This window comes from Sphaerodactylus townsendi, linkage group LG01 (genome assembly GCF_021028975.2).
Source record: "Sphaerodactylus townsendi isolate TG3544 linkage group LG01, MPM_Stown_v2.3, whole genome shotgun sequence".
NCBI classification, from domain to species: Eukaryota; Metazoa; Chordata; class Lepidosauria; order Squamata; family Sphaerodactylidae; genus Sphaerodactylus; species Sphaerodactylus townsendi.
The window spans coordinates 15,073,126-15,096,768 of NC_059425.1; the positions used below are offsets into that span (position 1 = coordinate 15,073,126).

The 23,643-nt window shown below is 48.8% G+C and overlaps 1 protein-coding gene across 1 annotated transcript in view; it reads right to left on the minus strand.

Annotated features, from left to right (window-relative positions):
- Positions 1-11,605: 11,605 nt before the first annotated feature.
- MPZ (myelin protein zero) overlaps positions 11,606-23,643 on the minus strand; it is a 32,256-nt gene continuing 20,218 nt past the window's right edge. The window contains exons 3-6 of the mRNA XM_048511668.1: positions 22,171-22,384; positions 17,043-17,178; positions 15,558-15,615; positions 11,606-14,150 (exon numbers count right to left, since the gene is read on the minus strand). Of these exons, the coding sequence (XP_048367625.1) occupies positions 14,046-14,150; positions 15,558-15,615; positions 17,043-17,178; positions 22,171-22,384 (513 nt within the window). The 3' untranslated portion in view covers positions 11,606-14,045. The remainder of the gene's footprint in view (positions 14,151-15,557; positions 15,616-17,042; positions 17,179-22,170; positions 22,385-23,643) is intronic.

Genomic DNA, 23,643 nt, shown 5'->3' on the forward strand with positions numbered 1-23,643 from the left:
CAGAAGCTCATTGGACTGTTCACATTCTTACTTTCAGGATCCAAGAATTCATTGGATCATTTAAAGTTGTCTTTGCCTAACACTCCCAAGGAACCACCTCAGGCAAGAAGGTGCAAGCTTTTCTTCTGGGATTTGATCTCATCAGCATTTACAAAAGGACTGTTTTCTCCCTTTGGTTTTTTTAGGATATTTTCTCTGTATTAGGTGGAAGGAGACTGCCCCCTTCCTGGTTTTTGCACTGTGGGGGTGGGACTGCCCTACACCCCTGTAAACCCCTGCCCTACACCCCTAATCTGGAGGAACCTGGTTTGATTCCCTGCTCTGCCGCCTGAGCTGTGGAGGTTTATCTGGGGAATTCAGATTAGCCTGTACACTCCCACACACGCCAGCTGGGTGACCTTGGGCTAGTCACAGCTTCTCGGAGCTCTCTCAGCCCCACCTACCTCACAGGGTGTTTGTTGTGAGGGGGGAAGGGCAAGGAGATTGTAAGCCCCTTTGAGTCTCTTACAGGAGAGAAAGGGGGGATATAAATCCAAATACTTCCTCCTCCTCCTCCTCCTCCTCCTCCTCCTCCTCCTCCTCCTCCTCTTCTTCTTCTTCTTCTTCTTCTTCTTCTTGCACATGGTTTCATGGACTAGAGATTGTTTTGTGAGGTAATGTTGGAGATTCTTAGTAGTCAGAGGTACAAACCAATATATGAGGCTTAACAAGCAGCTAAACCATGGCCAAAATCAAAATGGCTCTTTCACTTCTTTTTGGTCCTGCTCACAATCTTTTTTGTCAGGATTCCAAGTGGTTTACAGCTGTCTCTGTCCAAACAGAAAAGCCAGAAAGCCAAGGGCAACATAACATAAGAACATAAGAAACAGCCTGCTGGATCAGACCGGAGTCCATCTAGTCCAGCTCTCTGCTACTTGCAGTGGCCCACCAGGTGCCTTTGGGAGCTCACATACAGGATGTGAAAGCAATGGCCTTCTGCTGCTGCTGCTCCCCCCGAGCACCTGGTCTGCTAAGGCATTTGCAATCTCAGATCAAGGAGGATCAAGATTGGTAGCCATAGATCGACTTCTCCTCCATAAATCTGTCCAAGCCCTTTTTAAAGCTATCCAGGTAACGCTTTTAATAAGATCAGTCCAAAGACACGAAACAGCAGGCACGCTTTCAAGTTCCCAGAATTCTTCTTGGTGCCAGATGTTGCAAAATAAGAGGGAGGAAAGCAGATTTTAAATTAAAAGGATGCTGGGCCGTGGGATCTGCCCGAATGGAGATGCAGAGGCAGATGTCAGGTGCCGCACTGGGAAGGCTGCAGCCGTTTTTCGGAGAATGAACAAGATCTGGTGCTCACCAACCACTGCCCTAAAGACCAAGCTCCGCCCATTCACCTCCATTGTGATCCCGACAGCCACTGATGCTAGCGAGACCTGGAAGGCATCAACAAGTATCAACAACAGGCTCCACGTCTTCCAACAGAAGTGCCTGCGCCGAATCCTGAAGATCTGATATTATGACCACATCACTAACAAAGAGGTGCTCCTCAGGAGTGGCATATGCAAACTCCGTACCATCATTCCACACAGAAGACTTTGACTGGCAGGCCATGTCGTTCGCACGGAGAATGGTCGGATCCTGAGGCCGGCAATGAGGTGGACACCTCCTGATGTCAAACGACAGCGAGGACGCCCCCGAAACACCTGGAGGGGAATATTTGAGCACTGATTATTGCATGGGGAGAGGCTGAAATGCTCGCCCAAGACCAGAACTGCTTGAAGAAGAAGAAGAAGAAGAAGAAGAAGAAGAAGAAGAAGAAGAAGAAGAAGAAGAAAGAAGAAGAAGAAGAAGAAGAAGAGGAGGAGGAGGAGGAGGAGGAGGAGGAGGAGGAGGAGGAGGAGTTTGGATTTATATCCCCCTTTCTCTCTTGTAGGAGACTCAAAGGGGCTTACAATCTCCTTGCCCTTCCCCCCTCACAACAAACACCCTGTGAGGTGGGTGGGGCTGAGAGACCTCTGAGAAGCTGTGACTAGCCCAAGGTCACCCAGCTGGCGTGTGTGGGAGTGCACAGGCTAATCTGAATTCCCCAGATAAGCCTCCACAGCTCAGGCGGCAGAGCTGGGAATCAAACCCGGTTCCTCCAGATTAGATACATGAGCTCTTAACCTCCTACGCCACTGCTGCCTGATATGCTACTTGGCATGAGAGGCTATAACTAGCTAACTAAGACTTTCTCAAGTTAGTACATGGAGGATTTTCTGTCAGAAAAAGAAGAATCAGGTTTCAGATTGTTTCAGGCCTGGGACTGTAACTGGCTACTGCTGAGTGTTGGACTAGCTGTGGGCCACCATAATGTTGCCCCAGTAAGGTTACTCTTGTCTGTCAGTGATGTCCTTTTGCTCTCTGCATTGGACAGTGCCAAGGAGAACAAATACATGGACAACATTTATTACCACTCAAAACTGCAATGCTCAGAAAATCATCAGGGGAAACATTTTAATTGTCCAGGGTATGCTGTTGCTGATGTAAAGGTTACTGTTCCATTTCAAAGGAGGAATCCCACACAACACGGCTGACTTACATCGACACGACCTTCCCAGCAGGTTTGATCAAAGGCTTTGGCTTTCTCCCTATCACTACAGATGCTGAGGTCTCGGCGTGATCTTCCTTTTATAGCTGCTAATTAATTCCATCGTGTGTTTATAGGGTCTCCGCATTGCCCTGGTGAATGGGATTGCCGTGTCTTTCCCAGGGCTGAAGAAGAGGAAGAGTTTGGATTTATATCCCCCCTTTCTCTCTTGAAAAGAGACTCAAGGGGGCTGACAAGCTCCTTCCCCTTCTTCTCCCCACAACAGACACCTTGTGAGTCAGGTGGGGCTGAGAGAGTTCCGAAGAACTGTGACTAGCCCAAGGTCGCCCAGCAGGAATGTAGGAGTGCGGAAACACAGCTGGTTCACCAGATAAGCCTCTGCCACTCAGGAGGAGGAGTGAGGAATCAAACCCGGTTCTCCAGATTAGACTCGACCATCTCTTAACCACCACAGCACGCTGGCTCTCGGGGACTTTGGATGCTTTCCTAATTTTGTGTTTGTGTGTAAAGAGTTGCCAAGTCACAGCTTGGTTGCCAGGTCTCTCCTGACCCCTGGCAGGGGAAGGGGAAGGGGGGAGGGGTAGCATTGCCAGATCTAGTTGGGAAACTCCTGAAGATTTGGGGGTGGGTTCAGGGGAGGACAAGTACTTCAGTGGGGTACAATGTTATAGGGGCCACCTTCCAAAGCATCCGTTTTCTCCAGGGAAACTGTTCCCTACAGTCCGAAGCAGCCGTTTTCTCCAGAGGGACATATCTTGGTCATCCAGAGATCAACTGTAGTGTCAGGAGATCTCCAGATTCCACTTGCTGGCTGCCACTTTATGTTAACCAAGGCTTGGCTACCAAGTGGTTACTGTCACAGGGGAAAGCTTGTAGTCTATGGGAGTGAAGTGGAGAAGCAGTTGGCTTTTGACGCTGGAAAATTTCCACAGAAGATCCTTATTCTGTTGATTACCTTGTTTTCCATTAAACCAGTGGTTCTCAACCTGGGGGTCGAATGACCCTTTCACAGGGGTCGCCCAAGACCAGGGGTCTTCAAACTATGGCCCTCCAGATGTTCATGGACTACAGTTACCATCAGCCCCTGCCAGCATGGCCAAGTGGTAGGACTCATGGGAATTGTAGTCTATGAACATCTGGAGGGCCATAGTTTGAAGATCTCTGCCCAAGACCATTGGAAAACAGTCTTTTTATATTTTATATATACCGAGTTTCCCCGAAAATAAGACAGTGCCTTATATTAATTTTTGCTCCCAAAGATGCGCTATGTCTTATTTTCAGGGGATGTCTTATTTTTCTGCTCCACAGCTGCATGCTCTGGTCGACAGGCATGCTTCCAAACAAAAACTTTGCTACGTCTTACTTTTGGGGGATGTGTTATATTTAGCACTTCAGCAAAACCTCTACTACGTCTTATTTTCAGGGGATGTCTTATTTTCGGGGAAACAGGGTACCGATTTCATGGTTGTGGGTCACCACCACATGAGGAACTGTATTAAAGGGTCGCGGCATTAGGAAGGTTGAGAACCACTGCATTAGAAGAAGAAGAAGACGACTTTGGATTTATATCCCCCTTTTCTCTCCTGTAGGAGACTCAAAGGGGCTTACAATCTCCTTGCCCTTCCTCCCTCACAACAAACACCCTGTGAGATGGGTGGGGCTGAGAGAGCTCCGAGAAGCTGTGACTAGCCCAAGGTCACCCAGCTGGCACGTGTGAGAGTGTACAGGCTAATCTGAATTCCCCAGATAAGCCTCCACAGCTCAGGCGGCAGAGCAGAGAATCAAACCCGGTTCCTCCAGATTAAATACATGAGTTCTTAACCTCCTACGCCACTGCTGGGCCCACTTGGGCCCACTCTGCACGGGCTGTATACAGCGGTGTGCGGCCAATAAATATGCCATTGTGGGGGAGGACTTCGCACAGCTGCCGCAGCTGGTGCGAAACCGCAATGGCCTGTTTTCCCCACAACTGCGTTTTTGTGACTCACTAAATGAGAGTCTTTTTTAAAACAGTGGCGTCCACCCGGGGCCAAGCGAACGGCATCAGGTGGAAGCTGCTGTTTTTCGGACCACCGCTTTCCCCCCAACTTAGCTCCTCTTCCCTGCATAGCTCCATGGGGACAAGGGGACACACCTCCTGCCCTTCGACCCCCTTGGCGTTGCTACGCAGGGAAGAGGAGCTAAGTTTTTTTTAAAGCGGCGTGCCTCTGTGCAGAGGCGCTGCTGCGGGCCACGGCAGCTCCGGGGCCGCCCCTCTCAAGTGCGCAAAGGGACGCGGGGCTGCGGTGGTGTCATGTACACTGGTGCCCCGCTGTTCCTCAGGCTCGTGCGGAAGGGGCCTTGGACAAGACCAACTGAAAAAAAGAAGGCTGCCTTAGCCGAAATGTGTTCATCGTTCAAGGCATCTCCAATTCCCAGGTAGCTTATTTTCTGTTCAGTGCTTTGTAACTTAAGCATCAGATGAGTTTAATATGACCCTGGTGGGGATTGCGATACAATTAAGTTGGTGGCCATAAATGTGTTAACTAGTTTCAGGTAATTGGACAGGGCTTGAGCATCTGCTGAAAGAAACAACTTAAATTTATCGTGCTTTGAAACAATTTGAGGCTTGCGGTCTGTTGCTTGGCTCCCCTCCCTTCCACAAAAGTTGTTCGTGGAAGGGAGGCTGTTTGTACTGATTGCGAGCTAAAAACTTCAGTGATTTTCTGTTAAGAGCCAGCGTGGAATAGTGGTTAAGAGCAGCGGATGTTAATCTGGAGAACCAGGTTTGATTCTCCGTTCCTCCACGTAAGTGGTAGACTCTTACCTGGTAAAATGGATTTGTTTGCCCACTCCTACACATGAAGCCTGCTGGGTGATCTTGGGCCAGTCACAGTTCTCTCAGAATTCTCTCAGCCCCACCTACCTCACAAGGTTCGATTCCGCACTTGCGTTATTGACCTAAGTTCGAGCTGCGTTCGACCTAAGTGCTCCGCACAATCCCTGGGATCGACGTGGTTTTGTACCAGCTTGGCCCCTGTAACGGTCAAATTTCCGACTCCAGTTGGGAACTACTACTTTTTCAGGGAACCACGCTCGAACTCAGCTCGATTCCAGTAAAGTGCGGAATCTCTGGTGCCAGGAGTCCCCCATTCAGCCAATCACAGCTGAGTGTTTCGGGCATGCATACAGCTGGCCAATCAAAAAACGCCACCTTCGTCCCTCCATTCCTGTGGCAGTTTTTTTATAACGTGTGTGGGGATAGACGGAACATGGCCGTAGAACAGTAGCCAATTGGAACGGAGCACAGGATGATTCCGCCCTCCGAGCTGGGATCAAGCTGGTTGCAGTGGGGAACAACAGTGACTTCAACCTAGGTCAGTACCCTTCTCAGGGAACTGGGTCGAACCTATTTTACTCATGTGCGGAATCGCCCAAGGTGTCTGTTGTGGGGAGAAGAAGAGACGAAATTTGCAAGCCACCTTAAGACTCCTTACAGGAGAGAAAGGGGATATAAATCCAAACTCTTCTTCTTCTAAGACCTTTTGAATCTGTCACAAGCTGACCAGAACTAGGGTTGCTAGCTCCAGGTTGAGAAATTCTTGGAAATATATGGATGGAGCCAAGAAAGGGTGGAATTTGAGGAGGGGATTATGGTTACCACCTCCAAGTTGGGAAATACTAGGAGATTTGGGGGGTGAATTCTGAAGGGGTTGGAGTTTGGGGAGAGAAGGGACTTCAGAGGGGGATTATGCCATGAAGCCCACCTTCCAAAGTGGCAATTTTCTCCAGATGGACTGATCATTGTTGCCTGGAGACCAATTGTGATCCCAGGAGATTTCCAGCCCCTACCTGGAGGTTGGCAACTCTAGTCTTTAACTTGCCAAGTATTTTAGATACATGTGGAGGGAAATGGGATGTGGCATTCCTCATATATATCCTACCTCCCCCAGCAACGTTTGATTTGTTCAGTTCATTTTCATCCTGTCCTTTCTCCTCAGCCCGGGATGCAGTGGTGGGATCCAAACATTTTAGTAACAGGTTCCCATGGTGGTGGGATTCAAACAGTGGCGTAGCGCCAACGGGCCTGGGCGGGGCATGACGGGGGCGTGGCCAGGTATTCCGGGGCAGGGCATTGCTGGGCGAGGCTGTGGCAAGGACGCAGCCGCTGTGCCGGTCCTTGGGCGGGAAACGAACCTCCTGCTAGACTGCTTCAAGTTCTGTGTGCTACTGCTGAGGAGCGAAGGAGGGGCGTAACTAAGACAAAAATCACATGGCAAAATCACCAATTAGTAACCCCCTCTCGGCACCCACAAATAATTAGTAACCTACTCTCGGGAACCTGTGAGAACCTGCTGGATCCCACTTCTGCTGGGATGGTGTATGTCAGTGGTGGCGAACCTATGGCATGCTTGCTAGAGGTGGCACTCAGAGCCCTCTCTGTGGGCACGCGTGCACAGAGTTCATCATGTGGGGGGAGCGGAAAATCGCCCCCCCCACACACATCTAGGCTGGCCTTGCTTCTGAGTAAACCCTCCTAGGGTCGTGATTCACCCGTTCGAAGCGTTGCACAGTTGCTTCACCAAGCTTACTCCCGAGTAACGCGCGCCTCGGAGCCAACCGTTTTTTTCTAAACTAAAACCTCAGTATTCAGGTTAAATTGCCACATTGGCGCTTTGCGATAAATAAGTGGGTTTTGGGTTGCAATTTGGGCACTCGGTCTCGAAAAAGGTTCGACATCACTGCTTTATGTCATTTACATCTCCTCCACTTTACTCTTACAACAGCCCTGTGAAGTAGATTGTGTTAAAAGAGTTTGACTAGTCCACAGTCAAAAAGTGAGCTTAATAGCGAAGAGGGGATTTGAAGCTGAATCTTCCAGATCCTGATCTGATACTGTAATTGCTGTACTTTTAACTGATGTGACTCTGCCTGTCTGTCTGCTATCCAAAATATTTTCTAGGAATATCATGTTTTATGTTGTGTTTTTATAGTACAGCCTCTTCACCAAATGTTCAAGATTATCAGTGTAATTTTATCCTAATTTCCAAAAAGCTGTGCAGCCACGCATATACAAATTGGATTGCCGGTTCTGCAGACGGGAGTTTCGGGCAGTAGAACCTAGGGAGTTGGGAGCTTTGCAAACGCCGTGATGTCATGTCCGAGTAATCACCTAGAAGTGACGTCAAGGTGTTTGCAACACTCTAGCGATCCCCCTGATCTTTATAGTAAAGACCATAGAGAAGACTGGAGATATCCCTAGAGCATCATGGATGTTGTAGCACCACTTCCAGGCAGAAAACTGGAAGTGATGTCACAGGGTTTGTAACACCATCACCCTCCCATATGGTCTCCCGTTGATAAACAGACTGAGTGTGGTTGATGAGGGGTGTGAGAAGGAGGTTGTCCACCCATGGATGACCAACATCCATGTCTACATACAAACATAATTTTAGATGCTTTCTAAATATGAGAGCACTAGCTATGAAATAGAACTGCCAGGATTGGGAGCAGTGTATCTTGGAATTACTGGCAGCCACATCGAGACTGATTCTGCTTCCCAAACCCGTTTGACTGACCACAGTTGGAAGTAGGTATCTCGACCAAATGTTTGGCTTTCCCAGCTAAACAATCTGATACATGACATTGCATCTGCCAGGTGATTTTGCATTTTGTGGCTCTCGTCCACAGTTGTATCTTCTCTCCTCCACCTGTTATAATTTCAATTTCCACTCCCTGCAATGGGCCTTCCAACAGATATCTGGGTAACTGAAATCTCCCATGACCACTGTGTCCCATCACTTTGAGATCTTTGTAACCCGGTCTAGGAGTGTCTTATCCTAGTCCTCTGCTTGGCTTGGTGGTCTATAGCAGACCCCTGCCATGATAGCATGATTATTTCTAACGCCTCTTATTGTTACCCAGAGACTCTCAACTGAACTCCCATGCACAGATTCATATATTTCCTCACAGATATACACACCATTGACAGATAATGCTTCTCCTCCCTGTTTCCTTATTTGCCTATTCCTTTTCTGCCCCTTAGTCCTAATATTCTCTCTGTGAGTGTCATCCCACCAAGTTTCGGTAATACCTATTAGGTCTTACTCGGAGGTGGGATCCAGCAGGTTCTCACAGGTTCCCGAGAGTATGTTACTAATTATTTGTGTGTGCCAAGAGGGGGTTACTAATTGATGATTTTGCCACGTGATTTTTGCCTCAGTTACGCCCCTCCTCTCAGCAGTAGTGCGCAGAACTTGAAGCAGTCTAGCAGGAGGTGCACCGGCGTGCGTGGCAGCCTGCGCCTGCGTGCATTTGTTTCCCCCCCAAGGACCGGCGCAGCGGCTGCGTCCTTGCCACAGCCCCACCCAGGAATGCCCCACCCCCAGAATGGCCGGCCATGCCCCCGTCGTGCCCCTCCCAGCCCCATTGGCACTACGCCACAGTTTGAATCCCACCACCATGGGAACCTGTTACTAAAATTTTTGGATCCCACCACTGGTCATACTCTCCTACATATGTTAGGACTTCAAGTTCCTCTTGCATGCTTCCCATATTCTGCACGTTAGGGTAGAGACACTGGGATCCCTGAGTGTTTCATCTCTGTACTTAGCTGCAAGTCAATGTTTCCTCTCATAGGTACCACTCCCCACAAATCTGTAGAGTATTGGCATCAAACTGGGCTCTGAGGCCCCTTCCACACGGGCCAATAAACACAGGTGTGGGACACTAAATAACCCTTTGGTGGGGAACTTCGCACAGATCCCGCCCCTGAAACGAGTCTGCCCTGTGTTGTTTCCCCCAAACCTGGTTTTTTTGAAATTCACTAAACAAGCGGTCCTTTACAAAAAATCCCAGGTTGATGCCACTCCTGAGCGAACAGCTAGGAAGGAGGCACTTTATTTGCCTCAGGGAGAAGCCGCTCGGCCATTGCCTGGCCGTTGCAGGGAGGCCCCTTTTTCTTTTTAAAAGAATCTGCGGCTTTCATCTGCGTAGCTACGCAGGTGCAGCTGTTCATATTGTGGGACATCGACAATTTGGCATGGCTGCGGGGATTCATTTATGCACATGTAACCCCCATGCTCAGAATGGGTTGACCCAGAAAGAGATGGAGACTCAAAGCAGCAGAAGGCTGCAGAGCTCATGTAGTTTGGAGGAGACAAGGCTACCAGACTTGGACCTTGGTTTTTTTTTTAATGTTTGTAATGGTGAGAGTTCTCCTGGAAACCTTCATCATGTTGAATCCTGTTCACCAAGCCCTTGGAGTCTTCAGGAGCCAACCCACTTGCAAAGAAGTATTGGACTTGGCAGTATCAGTAGACTGTAAATATTGAAAATGCAACCTGAACTGGACCTTGAAGTGTGATGTTAAATGTTGATGTTATATGTTAAGAAAGTAAACCATTTTGTTTTTAAAATTTGTTGTTGCAAACTCATTCCAAGTTCTGCCCCACAGAACCCACAGATAGAAGTTACACATACATATGTGGGAAGTAATTAAAAAAAGAGAGATGCGTGTCTGTGTGGAGGCGCCACAGCAACCTGGTTTGTTTCCGTGGGCTCCAGTCGCTGCTTGCACGAATACACGTGAACACGAAAACAGGAAAACGGGTTCCTTTATCATGACTGCAACCCGTTATACAGTTGCTGTGCGGAAGGGGCCTGAGTTTTTTATTCGCTGTCCCACAGAATTTAGTTTAAAGCTCTGCCTTTCAGTTTTACGAGGCTCTTACCAAACACATTTTGGGTAGAAGACCAAAGCATAAGGAGCAGGGCTGATAAAAACTGTCTCTGGAACGTGCCCAGCTCTTGAGAGCGACAGTATTCCCGATTTCCAGGTGGCTTGTTTTGCTGAGTTTTCACATATTAGACCACCATTCAGGGTGCAGGAGCAGGGCTGGTAAAAAACGGGAAAAAAAAGTTGGCAACTGAGTCCTAGGTCGGCAGCTGTGTCTGGAACTCATCCAGCTCTTGAGAGGGCGATTGTTTCCGATGCCCGGATAGCTTGTGTTCTGTTGCTTGCTTTCTAACTTGTCAGCAGGCAGATGCGCTGATGTGCTTAATGGGACACTCCTGGGGGTTTTGAGGCTGTCTAGCTGATTCCCATAAACGCATTAATTAGCATGAGCTAATTGGACATGCCTTGAGCATTGAGGAAGAATGAGGCATCCGGAGCATAATTCTTGCAGTGAGAGCTGCTGACGATTGACTCGAGTGGCATTGTCAGCTGGGGTGCGGTTGGGGCGGAGGGGAGAGTTCTAGGTTCCTGTCTAGGGTTGCCAGACCAAGACTGACAACCAGCAAGAGGATTGGGAGGGGGGATTGAAAATGTTTTCCAAACATTTTTGATGATTTGTGACGAAAGGGCCAGAGACCAACAAGGGTTTTAGGGTATAAGCTTTTGAGAGTCAAAGCACCCTTCTATTGCAGCCCAGCCCAGCCTGGCCCGGCCCAGCTTCCCTCTGAAACTGATATTTCGGATGCAGAAAGGTATCTCTTGCCCCTTATAGATCTGATGTCTCCAACGTGGTGCCTTTTCCTGGTACTTGCCAACAAGTGTTTTTAGAAAGTGAGCAAGACCAGGAGCTTTTGCTACCCAGCAAGGCTCTGATTGGCCGATGGGGGATCAAGGAACTTCACCTGGCTGAAGGTAAGCTGCCTAAACAATAGGAAGAACTTCCTGACGGTCAGGGCTGTTCGACAGTGGAATTCGCTGCATCGGAGAGTTGTGGAGACTCTCCTTTGTTTGAGGTTTGTAAACAGAGGCTGGATGAACATATCTCAGGAGTGCTTTGATTGTGTGTTCCTACATTGCAGGGGGGTGGACTTGATGGCCCTTGGGGTCCCTTCCAACTCTATGATTCTAAGCTGTGGCAGCCATTTTGTGGCTGTCCCACTCTATGCCATAATTCTGAAGACTTCCTGGGGACTCTTGTATAGACCAAGTGATATTCCTTCTGTTTTGCCCTTTGCCCCTCAGATGCCGACCTCTGCTTTAAGCTGCTTTATTTGCAACAGGATCCCATAACAGAAAGGAGACCAGAGCTGTATAGAAATGTAAGTCTTTTATTATTAACTTTTTAAAATTGCGTCATTTTTTTTTTTTTGGTTGTTGCTGCAGTTTTTGAAAGAATGTACACAAAGTTGAGAAAAGGCACCGGGAAAAAAAGTGTGTGTATAGGGTATGTGGGAGAACTAGATTACCCATATATAACTCTGTACGTGTGTTTTAACTTAAAATGCAGTTTAGGCTACCAGGACTACTCGCTGACAACATTATATACTACACAGAAGGTGGCTGTATGGTGTGCTATATACATTGCTGTGGAGACCAACCTCCTTGTTAGATTCTGCGGTGTACTGATGTTGTGAAACCCCTCCACGCACAATTGATGGAGCGGGGGGGATCTCAGACATCACGAGGAGAGGATGCATGTACAGTATAGTTGATGCTGTGGTAATGTTCCAGCTGAAGTGGTGTGACCCATTTGGCGTGGCGCTTTGGTGGCCTAGTGGAACACTTGCCCTCCACAAAGTTTTCACTTGGCACCCACTGGGCCACTGTGTGTTGTTATGAGCTTGTTGTCATTGGCAACGGCAATTAATTTGAAAACAGAGAAAGACGGGATAGACTACTGCCTCAGGATGTTAACCATGTGACGTCATGTGATATTCAGTCACAGGGAGAGGAGCAGGGCGAGAAAGACTTTCACGAACATATCAGTAGTTAAAAATAATAATAGTAATCCTCCTTTAGACTGAACATCACGCTGTCAGGTATAACCACTATAGGGAGGGGCACGTCCAAGAATGGCTTAATTCCCTTCAAAGTTGTCAGAAAAAGCGGGACAAGTTGGAACATTTCTTGGATGGAAGGAAATCTCACGAATGTTTGCATCAACTGGCGAACTCTTCCAAAGCAGTGTGTGAAAACCCGCCTGAGAAATGTTTGCGTATCAAAACTCTGCCTGCTTGCCCCAGAATTCTTCAAATGTTTCCAGCGAGCGGGAACTGCCCGAATTTCAATCCCAGCAAAGTTTGGAGAAAACCAGGAGATGTGCGAAACCCCTCCACTGAGAAATTTCGTGGGTCTTGTTGCTGCGCTTCTGGTTTCCCTCGAAAGTTCTCAGATGTTTCACTCTGTCGGGAAACTCCAAATTTGCCACAAGTGAAATTCTGTTGCAAAGTCGGTAGTGAAAATGGGTGGATTTCACCGGTATTATTTTAATACCTTGGCTTTGTTTATTTGTAGGGAATGGGTCAAAGAAAAGTTGGACCCGAGAAAGAAAAGTCAGTATGAGGTGCCAACAAAATATTATGAAAAAAATTCATATTGCATCCATTTTCTTTCACTGAGCTTAAGATTCTGGCAACCAAGTGTTGTTGGTCTGGCAGGAAGTGAAAAACCCAGAAGCGATAGAAGGGAATTAAACCATCCTCTTGAATATAATATATGCATGTAATATATGCATGTGTTTCTGGTCTTTGGATTAAAAAGGAAAAGAAAAATTACACCTGTGCTTGGAAAACACCAAGCGGAAGAGGTTGTCACAGCTGATCATGCAGGAAAGGTACCTTGTTTGTAAAATCAGGGTATCTTTTTATCGATGTTTGAAGGCTAGGGTGTTGGAAAAGATGCTAATGGAATGGGACACATAACTATCCAGTCCTTATGGCACTGTATCAGACCCAGTGGCTGATGGGAGTTTGGCGAATGGTCACCCCAAATGGAAGACCTGAACTCTGTCCGGAAGGACCAAAGTTCTTGATGTATTCCCTGCATCCACAACTCCCTCCTCATTTTTCACAAGGGGGCTTTGGTATTACCAGGACCACACAGTATTCTACCTCAGATATTGTTGGCGGCAGTGATGCAAGCCCTCAACCTTAGCAAAGGTTGGCCAGAATGGTGTCCCAAGACAGGCCCAGTTTTCCCCTGACTTTTCAGGCAAACAAAGAGGCTCCTAACATGGGGAGACGGCAGGTTGGTTCCTTGCCAGTGACGATCTGGCCTCAGTTTGCCTCCTCCTATGAATACACAAAGTCTGAGAGATTGTTAATAGAGTTAAGCATGGAGGTGCCCTGTGCTTTGTATAAACATATCATACTGTGGAGGCCTTTCTGTCAAAGTTAGAAGAGAGAGAGGGATGGAGATCAAGCCGGCTTGGGCAGGAATGTACCAAAATCCCTTCAGCCCCTGACTGGATAGGCCAGGCAGAGCACCAAAGCACGGTTAAAAGGGAACGATCACAGGCCCCACTTCTGAGGAAATTAAGGGCTAGGATATTCATATTGTTCTGCATCACTTTTCCGAATCGCTTTTGATGATGTTCATGAGGGCGTTTTTGAGGCTGTTCTTGCTGGGGGACTTGACTGCGGGTTTGAGGCCTCCCGCCTCGAGCTGGTCCTTCTTCAGTTCCATCTCGATGGTCATGATGACCTTCTTCTCGCCCGCCTTCTTTTGGGTACCTTTCCTGCCTGCTAACCGCTATTTCCGGTCCTTGCGGGTGTCGCACAGGCCTCCCTTGGACTTCTTCTCGCTGGCAGACTTGGTGAGGCGACTGTGGTCCAGCATGGCATATAGGACTGGAGCCTGGCGGGGAGAATAAAGAAGAATCCGGGAGAGGTTTACGAGGGAATAACAGGAAACGGACGATTGAACAGACATCGCAGAGAGGGGGATCTGTATACAAGGATATTTGGCAGTAGCTCTCATGCCACTCAGCAGTGGCGTATCTACCTAAGGACAAGGGCACCACCCTTGTCCCTGGGCACCACTCTTCTGGTCACATGGGGGGCGCAAAATTGGCCCTCCAGTGACCAGGAAGTCCTGCTGCCTCATTGTATCCAAGAACCTACTGACCCCGCCCATATCAGTGACACATGGACAGGGTCAAGGCACGCAAAAACGACGAGGCAGCAGGACTTTCTGCTGCTCCAAGCGCCCTCAACCCCCCCCCCCCATGGGCCGCAGAAGGCCATTGCTTTTACATCCTGCATGTGAGCTCCCAAAGGCACCTGGTGGGCCACTGCGAGTAGCAGAGAGCTGGACTAGATGGACTCTGGTCTGATCCAGCTGGCTTGTTCTTATGTTCTTATGTTCTTAGGGTGCCACGGACTTCCCCCACCCCTTCCTGCTCCCCAAGCCTTACCCCCTGGCCTCAGTGCTTATAAAAGCAGGTCTCTGAGTCTGGGACTGCAGTCTCTTCTGGCCTGCCCGGAAGGGAGGTCAGAAGGGACTGCTGGCTGCCGGCTGGGAGCCCAGCCGGCAGGGGGAGTCTGGGGGGGGGGAGTTGGCCACCCTCGACCTTGCCCATGTCCATGGTGACATGGGCGGGGTTGAGGGCAGCAGATGTGGGGGGTGGAGCCTGGGGGCATCAGGGGCGGAGCTGGGGTGGGGGGGCAGAGCCTGGGAGGCATCCCGGAGACAATTTATCTCCAGGCGCCATTTACCCCCGGTACACCTCTGCCACTCAGCTCTCATCTTCTGGGTGCAAAGTGGGGTTTACTGGGCTGCACTTGCCGGGTTGCCAACTTGGGCTGGAAAATTCATGGAAATTTGGGGAGGGCGTACATTGGGTAAGGAGGAGAGGCCAGAGCCCTGTGGGATTTAACGCAATTCCACAAGGCCTGTAAGGCAGAGCTGTTCCATTAGGCTTATAGTTGAAGCAGATACGGTGATATGTCAATGTCCCCCCCCCCCATTTTTTTCCAGACTGGCGGGGCAGGGCAAGGGGGAAGGGGGTAATTTTCCGCCCCCCATGTGACCCACCGGTGCACGCCCGGTGCGTGGCATGCCCCCCCGCCCTCTTATAGCTACACCACTGCCTGAGGTGGGCAGAATTTGGGAGGGAATGCCACAGAGTCCACCTTCCAAAGCAGCCATTTTCTCCAGGTGGACTAATCTCTATTTTCTAGACATCAGTTATAATCCCAGGAGATCTCCCGCTACCACCTTTCACAGGTTTTTCGGTGCAATTCCGGCCTTCCTCTCACTTACCTGGCGACTTCGTTTGGACGAATCCTTGCCCAGTCTCAGCCTGCCTTTCTCCATAGCACTAAAATAAAACGAAGATAAAAGCAGGTCACTCCCCAGATGCACTCTTGAACGCTTGAACGAAAACAGCTCAACGGGTGCGTCTTTGAGTGGGTCCTGAAATTTGGAGGCAAATGCCCCACGTTTCTGTGCGAAGACCCCTGGGAACTGCAGAGCTGTAAGGATTTTAGTTTCTAAATGAAGAATCACTGATGCTTTTAGAAAGGGAGAGGGTGTGGGGGGTATTTATTTATTTAACAAGTCAGGCATCCCCCACATGGAGCCTGTGGGCCCCATGGCGCCCACTAAGTATTTCTACAAAGTTGGGCTATTGCCCAACAAGCCTTCTGATTGGCCAACAAAGATCTAATCGGCAGCTTTTTAATAAGTTGCATTTGTCATGATATAAAAAAGAAAGGGTTCACAAAAGGTTCATCTTCTAGTCAGCAGAAGTTTGCCCAACACAGAGGCCAGAGACAGTCAGCCTGGGGACAAGTGGCTACAGTTAACCTTTAACGTGATTGGTGAGCTCAACTGTGACTCTAGACCAGCGATTCCCAACCAGGGTTCCGTGGTACCCTGGGGTGCTATGAGCATGTCCCAGGGGTACCATGGCAATGCTACCGGCCCCCCTCACTTTTGCAGTGTCTCCCACCGGCACCAGCAAGGATATGGAGCTGACCCAGGGGGCAGGGCCTGCTGCAAGGTCAGCAGCCATTTTCCCCCCACCCCCGTGCTTCCCTTCACTCTGGGAGGGGAAGGTGGGAGGTGGCAAGCAGGGGAACTGGGAGGGGAAGGTGGGGGGAGGATGGCAGGGGTACTGTGAGATATGAAGAGTGAGGTCAAGGGCACCGTGACATCGAAAAGGTTGGAAAACACAATGAGAGGCTGTTGCCAGGGTGGGGGGAAATATCCTGCTGTTGGATGCATAAGAAGCAATGCATTGTATATGCCAAGTTCTCAGTCTGAGCTGAGTGTTTAAGTTCAGTGTGCGTGTTCACTGTATTCTTGTTGAAGAGTTCTGTATAGTCTTGTATAGCATAGACTTGTGTAACCTTGCAACTGCTAAAGTCAAACCTTCCTATAGAAGGAACATCTTGCGTGGAGAGTAATCTTTTCCAAAGGTGCTAGGAGGCTGCAGTGAGTGCAAGAAGACTACTAGATCTTCTCATCTTGCCAGAGTGACTCCGCTTTAAACTCTGCGGATTGTATTGTCAAAGGCTTTCACAGTTGGAATTGACCGGCTGCTGTGGGATTCCCGGGCTGTGGTTTAGTTTTTGCCCGCTTTCTAAAAATATTTAGCCGGCACCAGAAAAGGGGTTGGTGGGTATTATGGCACCCATTGAGCACCCCTACTCTAAACACTACAACACGCCACACTGACTGTTTCCGTCTCACATCATAGTAACCCTCTCGCCTTCTGCCGTCCTACTGAGCTTCAAGCTTCACCTGAGTCTCCGTTGCAGCGTAGCCTGCCTTCTCAGCCAGCAGCACCTGCAGAGATAGATCAGCAACAAGGCGACGAGGACCACACCCAGGACACCTCCGATGACGGCTCCCAAAACCACGCCGTACCTGATAGGCACTGGAGAAAAGGAGGTCTCTGTTTATTCATTTATGCATTGGGTTTTTAACCCGCCCGTCCCGAAGGGCTCAGGGCGGCCAGATAGCAGAAACACAGTTAAAACAGCAATAAAATCCTTAAAACGTTATGAAAACACCACTGCAATATAACCGCGGCTAAAACAGCTAAAACAAGCAAGATGGCGACTTAAATAAGATATCCCCTGGGAGGCCAATGAAGATGGATATCAGTCCGGCTGGCCTCCTGGAAAAGCCCAGTGGAATAGCTAGGAAATGCACGCTGGGAATTCCTTCACCTTCTGTGCACACTCAACTTGTATTCCCTCCATCTGGCGTGGTGTAGTGGTTAAGAGCAGGTGGATTCTAATCTGGAGAACCGGGTTTGATTCCCCACTCCTCCGCCTGAGTGGCAAGAGGCTTACCTGGTGAACCAGATGTGTTTCCGCACTCCTACATTCCTGCTGGGTGGCCTTGGGCTAGTCACAGTTCTAATCAACTCTCTAAATGCAACGTTGAAACGAACTACAATAAGAAGAAGAAGAAGAGTTTGGATTTATATCCCCCCTTTCTCTCCTGTAGGAGACTCAAAGGGGCTTACAATCTCCTTGCCCTTCCCCCCTCACAACAAACACCCTGTGAGGTAGGTGGGGCTGAGGGAGCTCCGAGAAGCTGTGACTAGCCCAAGGTCACCCAGCTGGCGTGTGTGGGAGTGTACAGGCTAATCTGAATTCCCCAGATAAGCCTCCACAGCTCAGGCGGCAGAGCGGAGAATCAAACCCGGTTCCTCCAGATTAGATACACGAGCTCTTAACCTCCTACGCCACTGCTGTACCACTGCTGTACCACAAACGCATTGCATCAACCGCTTTTATATATGCGGTATTGCTGTAAGAAGTGCACTGTTTGTTGTGTTTTGCACTGAACTTCACTATTTATGCACTTTATTGTTGTTTGTGATGCACATATATAAAAGCGGTTGATGCAACGCGTTTGTATATTGTAGCTAGTCACAGTTCTCTCAGAACTCTCTCAGCCCCACCCACCTCACCAGGTGTCTGTTAACGGGTAGAGGAAGGGAAAGGAGCTTGTCAGCCACCTCCAGTCTCCTTACAGAAGAGAAAGGTGGGGTATAAACCCAAACTCTTCTTCTTCGTTGCTGATAAACAGATATACCATGAAGCCTTTCCCTTTAAGTCTCCTGATAATTCCCCTCTTCCCTGCATGCTGGCATCAGGCAGGCTACTCTCTGCAAAAACCGAACTTGCTGTTTTCGTTGGGCAGATTAGAATAGCTGCTCTGCCTTCTGCTTGCCGTAGCCTTAATTGCGCTTCGTCAATCAGCCCCAGTGGAGCACGGCCAAGATCATCATCTAAATTTATTTCCCTGGCAGGGGATGAGCCGTAACACAGTGGTAGAGTGTCTGTGTGGCATACAGATCATCCCCCAGGTTCAGCCTCTGGCGTCTGCAGTTAGAAGGATCAGGTAACGGCTGATGAGAATGGCCTCTGCCTGGGACCCTGCAGAGCCTCCGCCAGTCAGAGTAGGAAAAATTGATCTGGGTAGATCAAGGGTATGACTCAGTAGAAGGCATTTCGTACCTATTCGCATACTTTATATGCAGAACGTCCCAGGTTCACTCCTCCTCCTCCTCAGAAGAGTTTGGATTTATATCCCCTCTTTCTCTCCTGCAGGAGACTCGAAGGGGCTCACAATCTCCTTTCCCTTCCCCCCCCCCCCACAACAAAGGGTGGGGTGGGTGAGGCTGAGAGAGGTGAGTGGGGCTCCTAAAAGCTGTGACTAGCCCAAGGTCACCCAGCTGGCGTGTGTGGGAGTGCCCAGGCTCATCTGAATTCCCCAGATAAGCCTCCACAGCTCAGACGGCAGAGCGGGGAATCAAACCCGTTTCCTTCAGATTAGAATGCACCTGCTCTTAACCACTACACCCAGAGATGGGATCCAGCAGGTTCTCACAGGTTCCCGAGAGTAGGTTACCAATTATTTGTGTGTGCCGAGAGGGGTTTACTAATGGGTGATTTTGCCACGTGATTTTTGCCTTAGTTACGCCCCTCCTCTCAGCAGTAGTGCGCAGAACTTGAAGCAGTCTAGCAGGAGGCGTGCACCCGGGCGTCAGCGTGGGCAGGCCTGCGCTTCGCGTGCATTCATTTCCCCGCCCAAGCGATCGGGCGGCATGGCGGCTGCGTCCTTGCCACAGCCCCGCCCAGCAATGCCCCGCCCCCGGAATGCCCGGCCACGCCCCTGTCGTGCCCCGCCCAGCCCCATTGGTGCTACGCCACAGTTTGAATCCCACCACCATGGGAACCTGTTACTAAAATTTTTGGATCCCACCACTGACTGCGCCACTGCTGCTCCTCAGCATCTTCAGTTAAAAGGATGAGGTGAAAGGCCTGCAGCTGAGACTTTAGATAGCTGCTGCCAATCAGAGTAGACAATACTGACCTGGGTAGCCCAATGGTCTGACACAGTATAAGGCTATGTGCTCAATGTATAGAGTTCCCATATTCCTGGTAATGGCGGGCAATCACCCACCAATCGACTGGGCTGCCCTCCGATCCTCAGTGAATGGGTAGAAGCAGGCCGGCCAAAGGGGTGGAGTGATCCATGTGCCCAGCACGATGACATCACTTCCGGGTTGTCCTGGAAGTGCCAGCATGGCGCCTGGGATGCTTTAGCTGCTAGCACTTGCCTTCCAAAACTCCCAGTGTGATGCCAGTACTTCCAGGTACACCCGGAAGTGACATCATTGTGCTGGGTGTGTGGATCTCCACCCCGGCCCCTGGGGCTCCCACCAATTGCCAGGAAGGACCTGGGAACTCTACCAATGTACACATCATCTGCTCATAACTATGTTGTATTTTCGGGAGAAACACTCTCGCGTTCTGCCTTCTGTATGAGGTTTTGAAAGGCTTCTGATAAGCTTGTCCGAAGTGAAGACTATAATCACACTAAGTTGCTGGCAAAGACCTTTCTGTACTGTGGAATGTTTCCTGGCTGGAGCTAAGAATTAGGCAAAGGACTTGGACAATTACATCTTCTTAGTAGTAGGATGAAAACAAGGCATGAGCCAAAGGATGTGAGTCAGGGGTACTAATTTAAGAAGGATATTGACAAGCTGGAATTGGTCCAGAGGAGGGCAACCAAAATGGTAAAAGGTCTGGAATCCATGCCCTACGAAGAGAGGATGTTTAGTCTGGAGAAGCGAAGGATAAGGGATGACATGATAGCTATGTTTAAATATTTGAAGGGATGCCATGTCGAAGAGGGAGCAAGCTTGTTTTCTGCTGCCTCAGAGACTAGGATACGGAGTAATGGAGTCAAGGTGCAGGAAAAGAGATTCCACCTAAACATCAGGAAGAACTTCCTGACCGTCAGCCTGGCTTGTTTGACAGTGGAATTCACTGCCTCGGAGAGTGGTGGAGTCTCCTTCCTTGGAGGTTTTTAAACAGAGGCTGGATGGTCACATGTCAGGAGTGCTTTGATTGGGTGTTCCTGCATTGGATGGAGGCCAAGTCAGTGGAAGACAGAAGGTGTGACTTGGACTATGTACATTCAGATAAAATGGCTATATCTGTTATATTTGCATTCATGTAGGCGCAGAGAAAGGGAAAGGGGTTTTAATTCTATCTATAAGTAAGGCTGTCCTCCTTTCCCCCCATTAGTTTTCCTATAATGGGGTGATGGCAACCACAAAGCTGCTGACCAAAGAATTCATGCAGGCCTTCATGCTTACTGTTCTTTTACTGTTGCTAACCAGATTTGGAGCAACCCTGCAGAATGCCCCTTGTTCTCAATTCCACAGAATATGTGAACTAAACTGTTTTTGAGATCTCAATGTCTCTAACGGTACCTTGAGGTTGCCCTTTTCTGATACAGAGTAATGAACATGGTAAAATGTTTAGGCTCTTTGTCTGGAAAATAGGGCAACAAAGAACAATACTGATAAGGTGAGACAGGGCTCACCCTTTGAAAACGTCAAAGGGTGAAATACTGACATCTACCAATAAGGGCTTTAGCCTGCCCCAAATGTTTTGGGGAAAGGGAAAATCTCCACCTTTCTACATTATTGATTGATGATGAGGGCATTTTGGGGTGTATTCTTTTCCGCCATTTTGATGTAACCTGCCTTTATCCTATAAAAGTAAGAACCCGCAGCCATTTTAGCGTGGCTCCTCTGATGCTGTCTTGCCCGTTGTTGGCCTGAATAAAATATTTCTTTGATTTTATTCTTTGTCGGGTTGAGCTTTTTGGGCTTAAATCTCTTAACCCGTTACCCCGCGGTAACATTCAGGCCTTCCTTTTTCCTCAGGTGACCCTGAAGCTGGAGTTGTCCTTGCAACATGGATCTGAATCCACAGAGGTCGTGAGACTTACAAGGTTTACACTTTATAGGTTATTTAAACAGTGTGAGATATCCAAATTCGTAGACATTACGGCCCTTTCTGCACAAGCCCCTGTTTTGCAACATTAAAAAAAAAACACGTTTGTCTGCACTCGCTGCCTCAAAAATGCTTCCTGGTTGCCATTTTGTGGTTCCATTTTTTTTAAAAAAACATCTTTTTAGATTTGTAGCTACAAAAGTCTTGTGCTGTAATTCTCTAGGGCAGTGGTTCTCAACCTTCCTAATGCCGCGACCCTTTAATACAGTTCCTCATGTTGTGGTGACCCCCAACCCTAACATTTATCCATTTTACAGATGGAGAACACTGATGCAGAGAGTCTTAGGTGAACTTTGTGAAAGGGTTGTTTGACCCCCAAAGGGATCCCGACCCCCAGGTTGATAACCACTGCTCTAGGGGTTGTGTCTTCATAGTTATGAAGACATTAACATCTTGTCCATTTCCTGTATGTAAAGACTGGGCTGTTTTATCTCGGAAATGCAGTCTTTCATATCCTTAACGATCTTATGAATCCCATCAGTTTCTCCATGGATCTTACAACAATAGTTTCAAACCCTTTTCATATAGAGAGGCATTACCTTTTTCAAAGACATAGAGTATAACCTGAGATGACTTCCCCACAATGTCAGGGGGGTTCTTCACGTCACAGGTGAAAGTTCCATTGTCTGTGTAGTCCAAGTTGTGAATGACAATAGAGCCGTCTTTCCAACTGGGGTCCCCGATCCACGAGATGCGATCCTTGAATGTCCCAACGTCATCTATGTACGGCTGGCCTTTTGCATAGTGAAATATCTGCAGGGCAGGTGGTGAGAGAGAAAGAAATCAGAGGGAAACAGATGTGAACAACTCATTAGCAAATATCTCGCAGAGCAGTTCAGTTTAGAGGAATGATTTCAGACAACCCTGTGTGTCCCATTAGTATTCCTCAGGGAGAGGATCGATAATGGCGGGCATGTTTTCCCCGTAAAACATTGTGTCTTCCATGAACAATCTTCCTCTGCAATGCAGCAAAGTTCTGGGTGTCTTTTAGGTCTCAAATCGTGGAAAGTCGGCACCTCATGTGATGTGATCCCTAAAGCTCTCTCCATAACCCTTTGTAGCACACAAGTTTCCTTGGAGAAAAAAATGTAACTCAGTGGGCTCAGACAGTTCTGGTGACCTCCTAATCAGCTTATCCTGTCCTTGTAAGAGCTTGGGTGTGAAGCAGGGTTGGCTATGGTCTGTACTTGGACGGGGGACCACCACGGAAGAGGAGGGTCACTATGTGGAGGAAGGCAACGGCAAACCTCTTGCCAGGAGCACCCCAAGGGTGACATTGTCATGATTTGGTTGCAACTAAGAAGAAGAAGAAGAAGAAGAAGAAGAAGAAGAAGAAGAAGAAGAAGAAGAAGAAGAAGAAGAAGAAGAAGAAGAAGAAGAAGAAGAGTTTAGATTAATATCCCCCTTTCTCTCCTGCAGGAGACTCAAAGGGGTTTACAATCTCCTTGCCCTTCCCCCCTCACAACAAACACCCTGTGAGGTGGGTGGGACTGAGAGAGCTCTGAGAAGCTGTGACTAGCCCAAGGTCACCCAGCTGGCATGTGTGGGAGTGCACAGGCTAATCTGAATTCCCCAGATAAGCCTCCACAGCTCACGCGGCAGAGCTGGGAATCAAACCCGGTTCCTCCAGATTAGACACATGAGCTCTTAACCTCCTACGCCACTAAATGGCACATGCTTCTTCTTCTAACCAGGTATAGCCCACCAGATCCATCTGCACCCGGCTTCAGGTCAATAGGATGTCTTTCTACCCCAGGGGTCTGCAACCTGTGGCTTTCCAGATGTTCATGGACTACAAATCCCAGCAGCCCCTGCCAGCATGGCCATGTTGGCAGGGGCTGATGGGAATTGTAGTCCATGAACACCTGGAGAGCTGCAGGTTGCAGACCCCTGTTCTACCCCCTTCAGGATTCAAAAGTAAATGCTCAAAAGGCACAGAGTTTCCTGCCCACTGAGAGAGAACATCCAAGACTCTGGCCCCTTCTGCCCATGCAGAATACACTTCACAATTG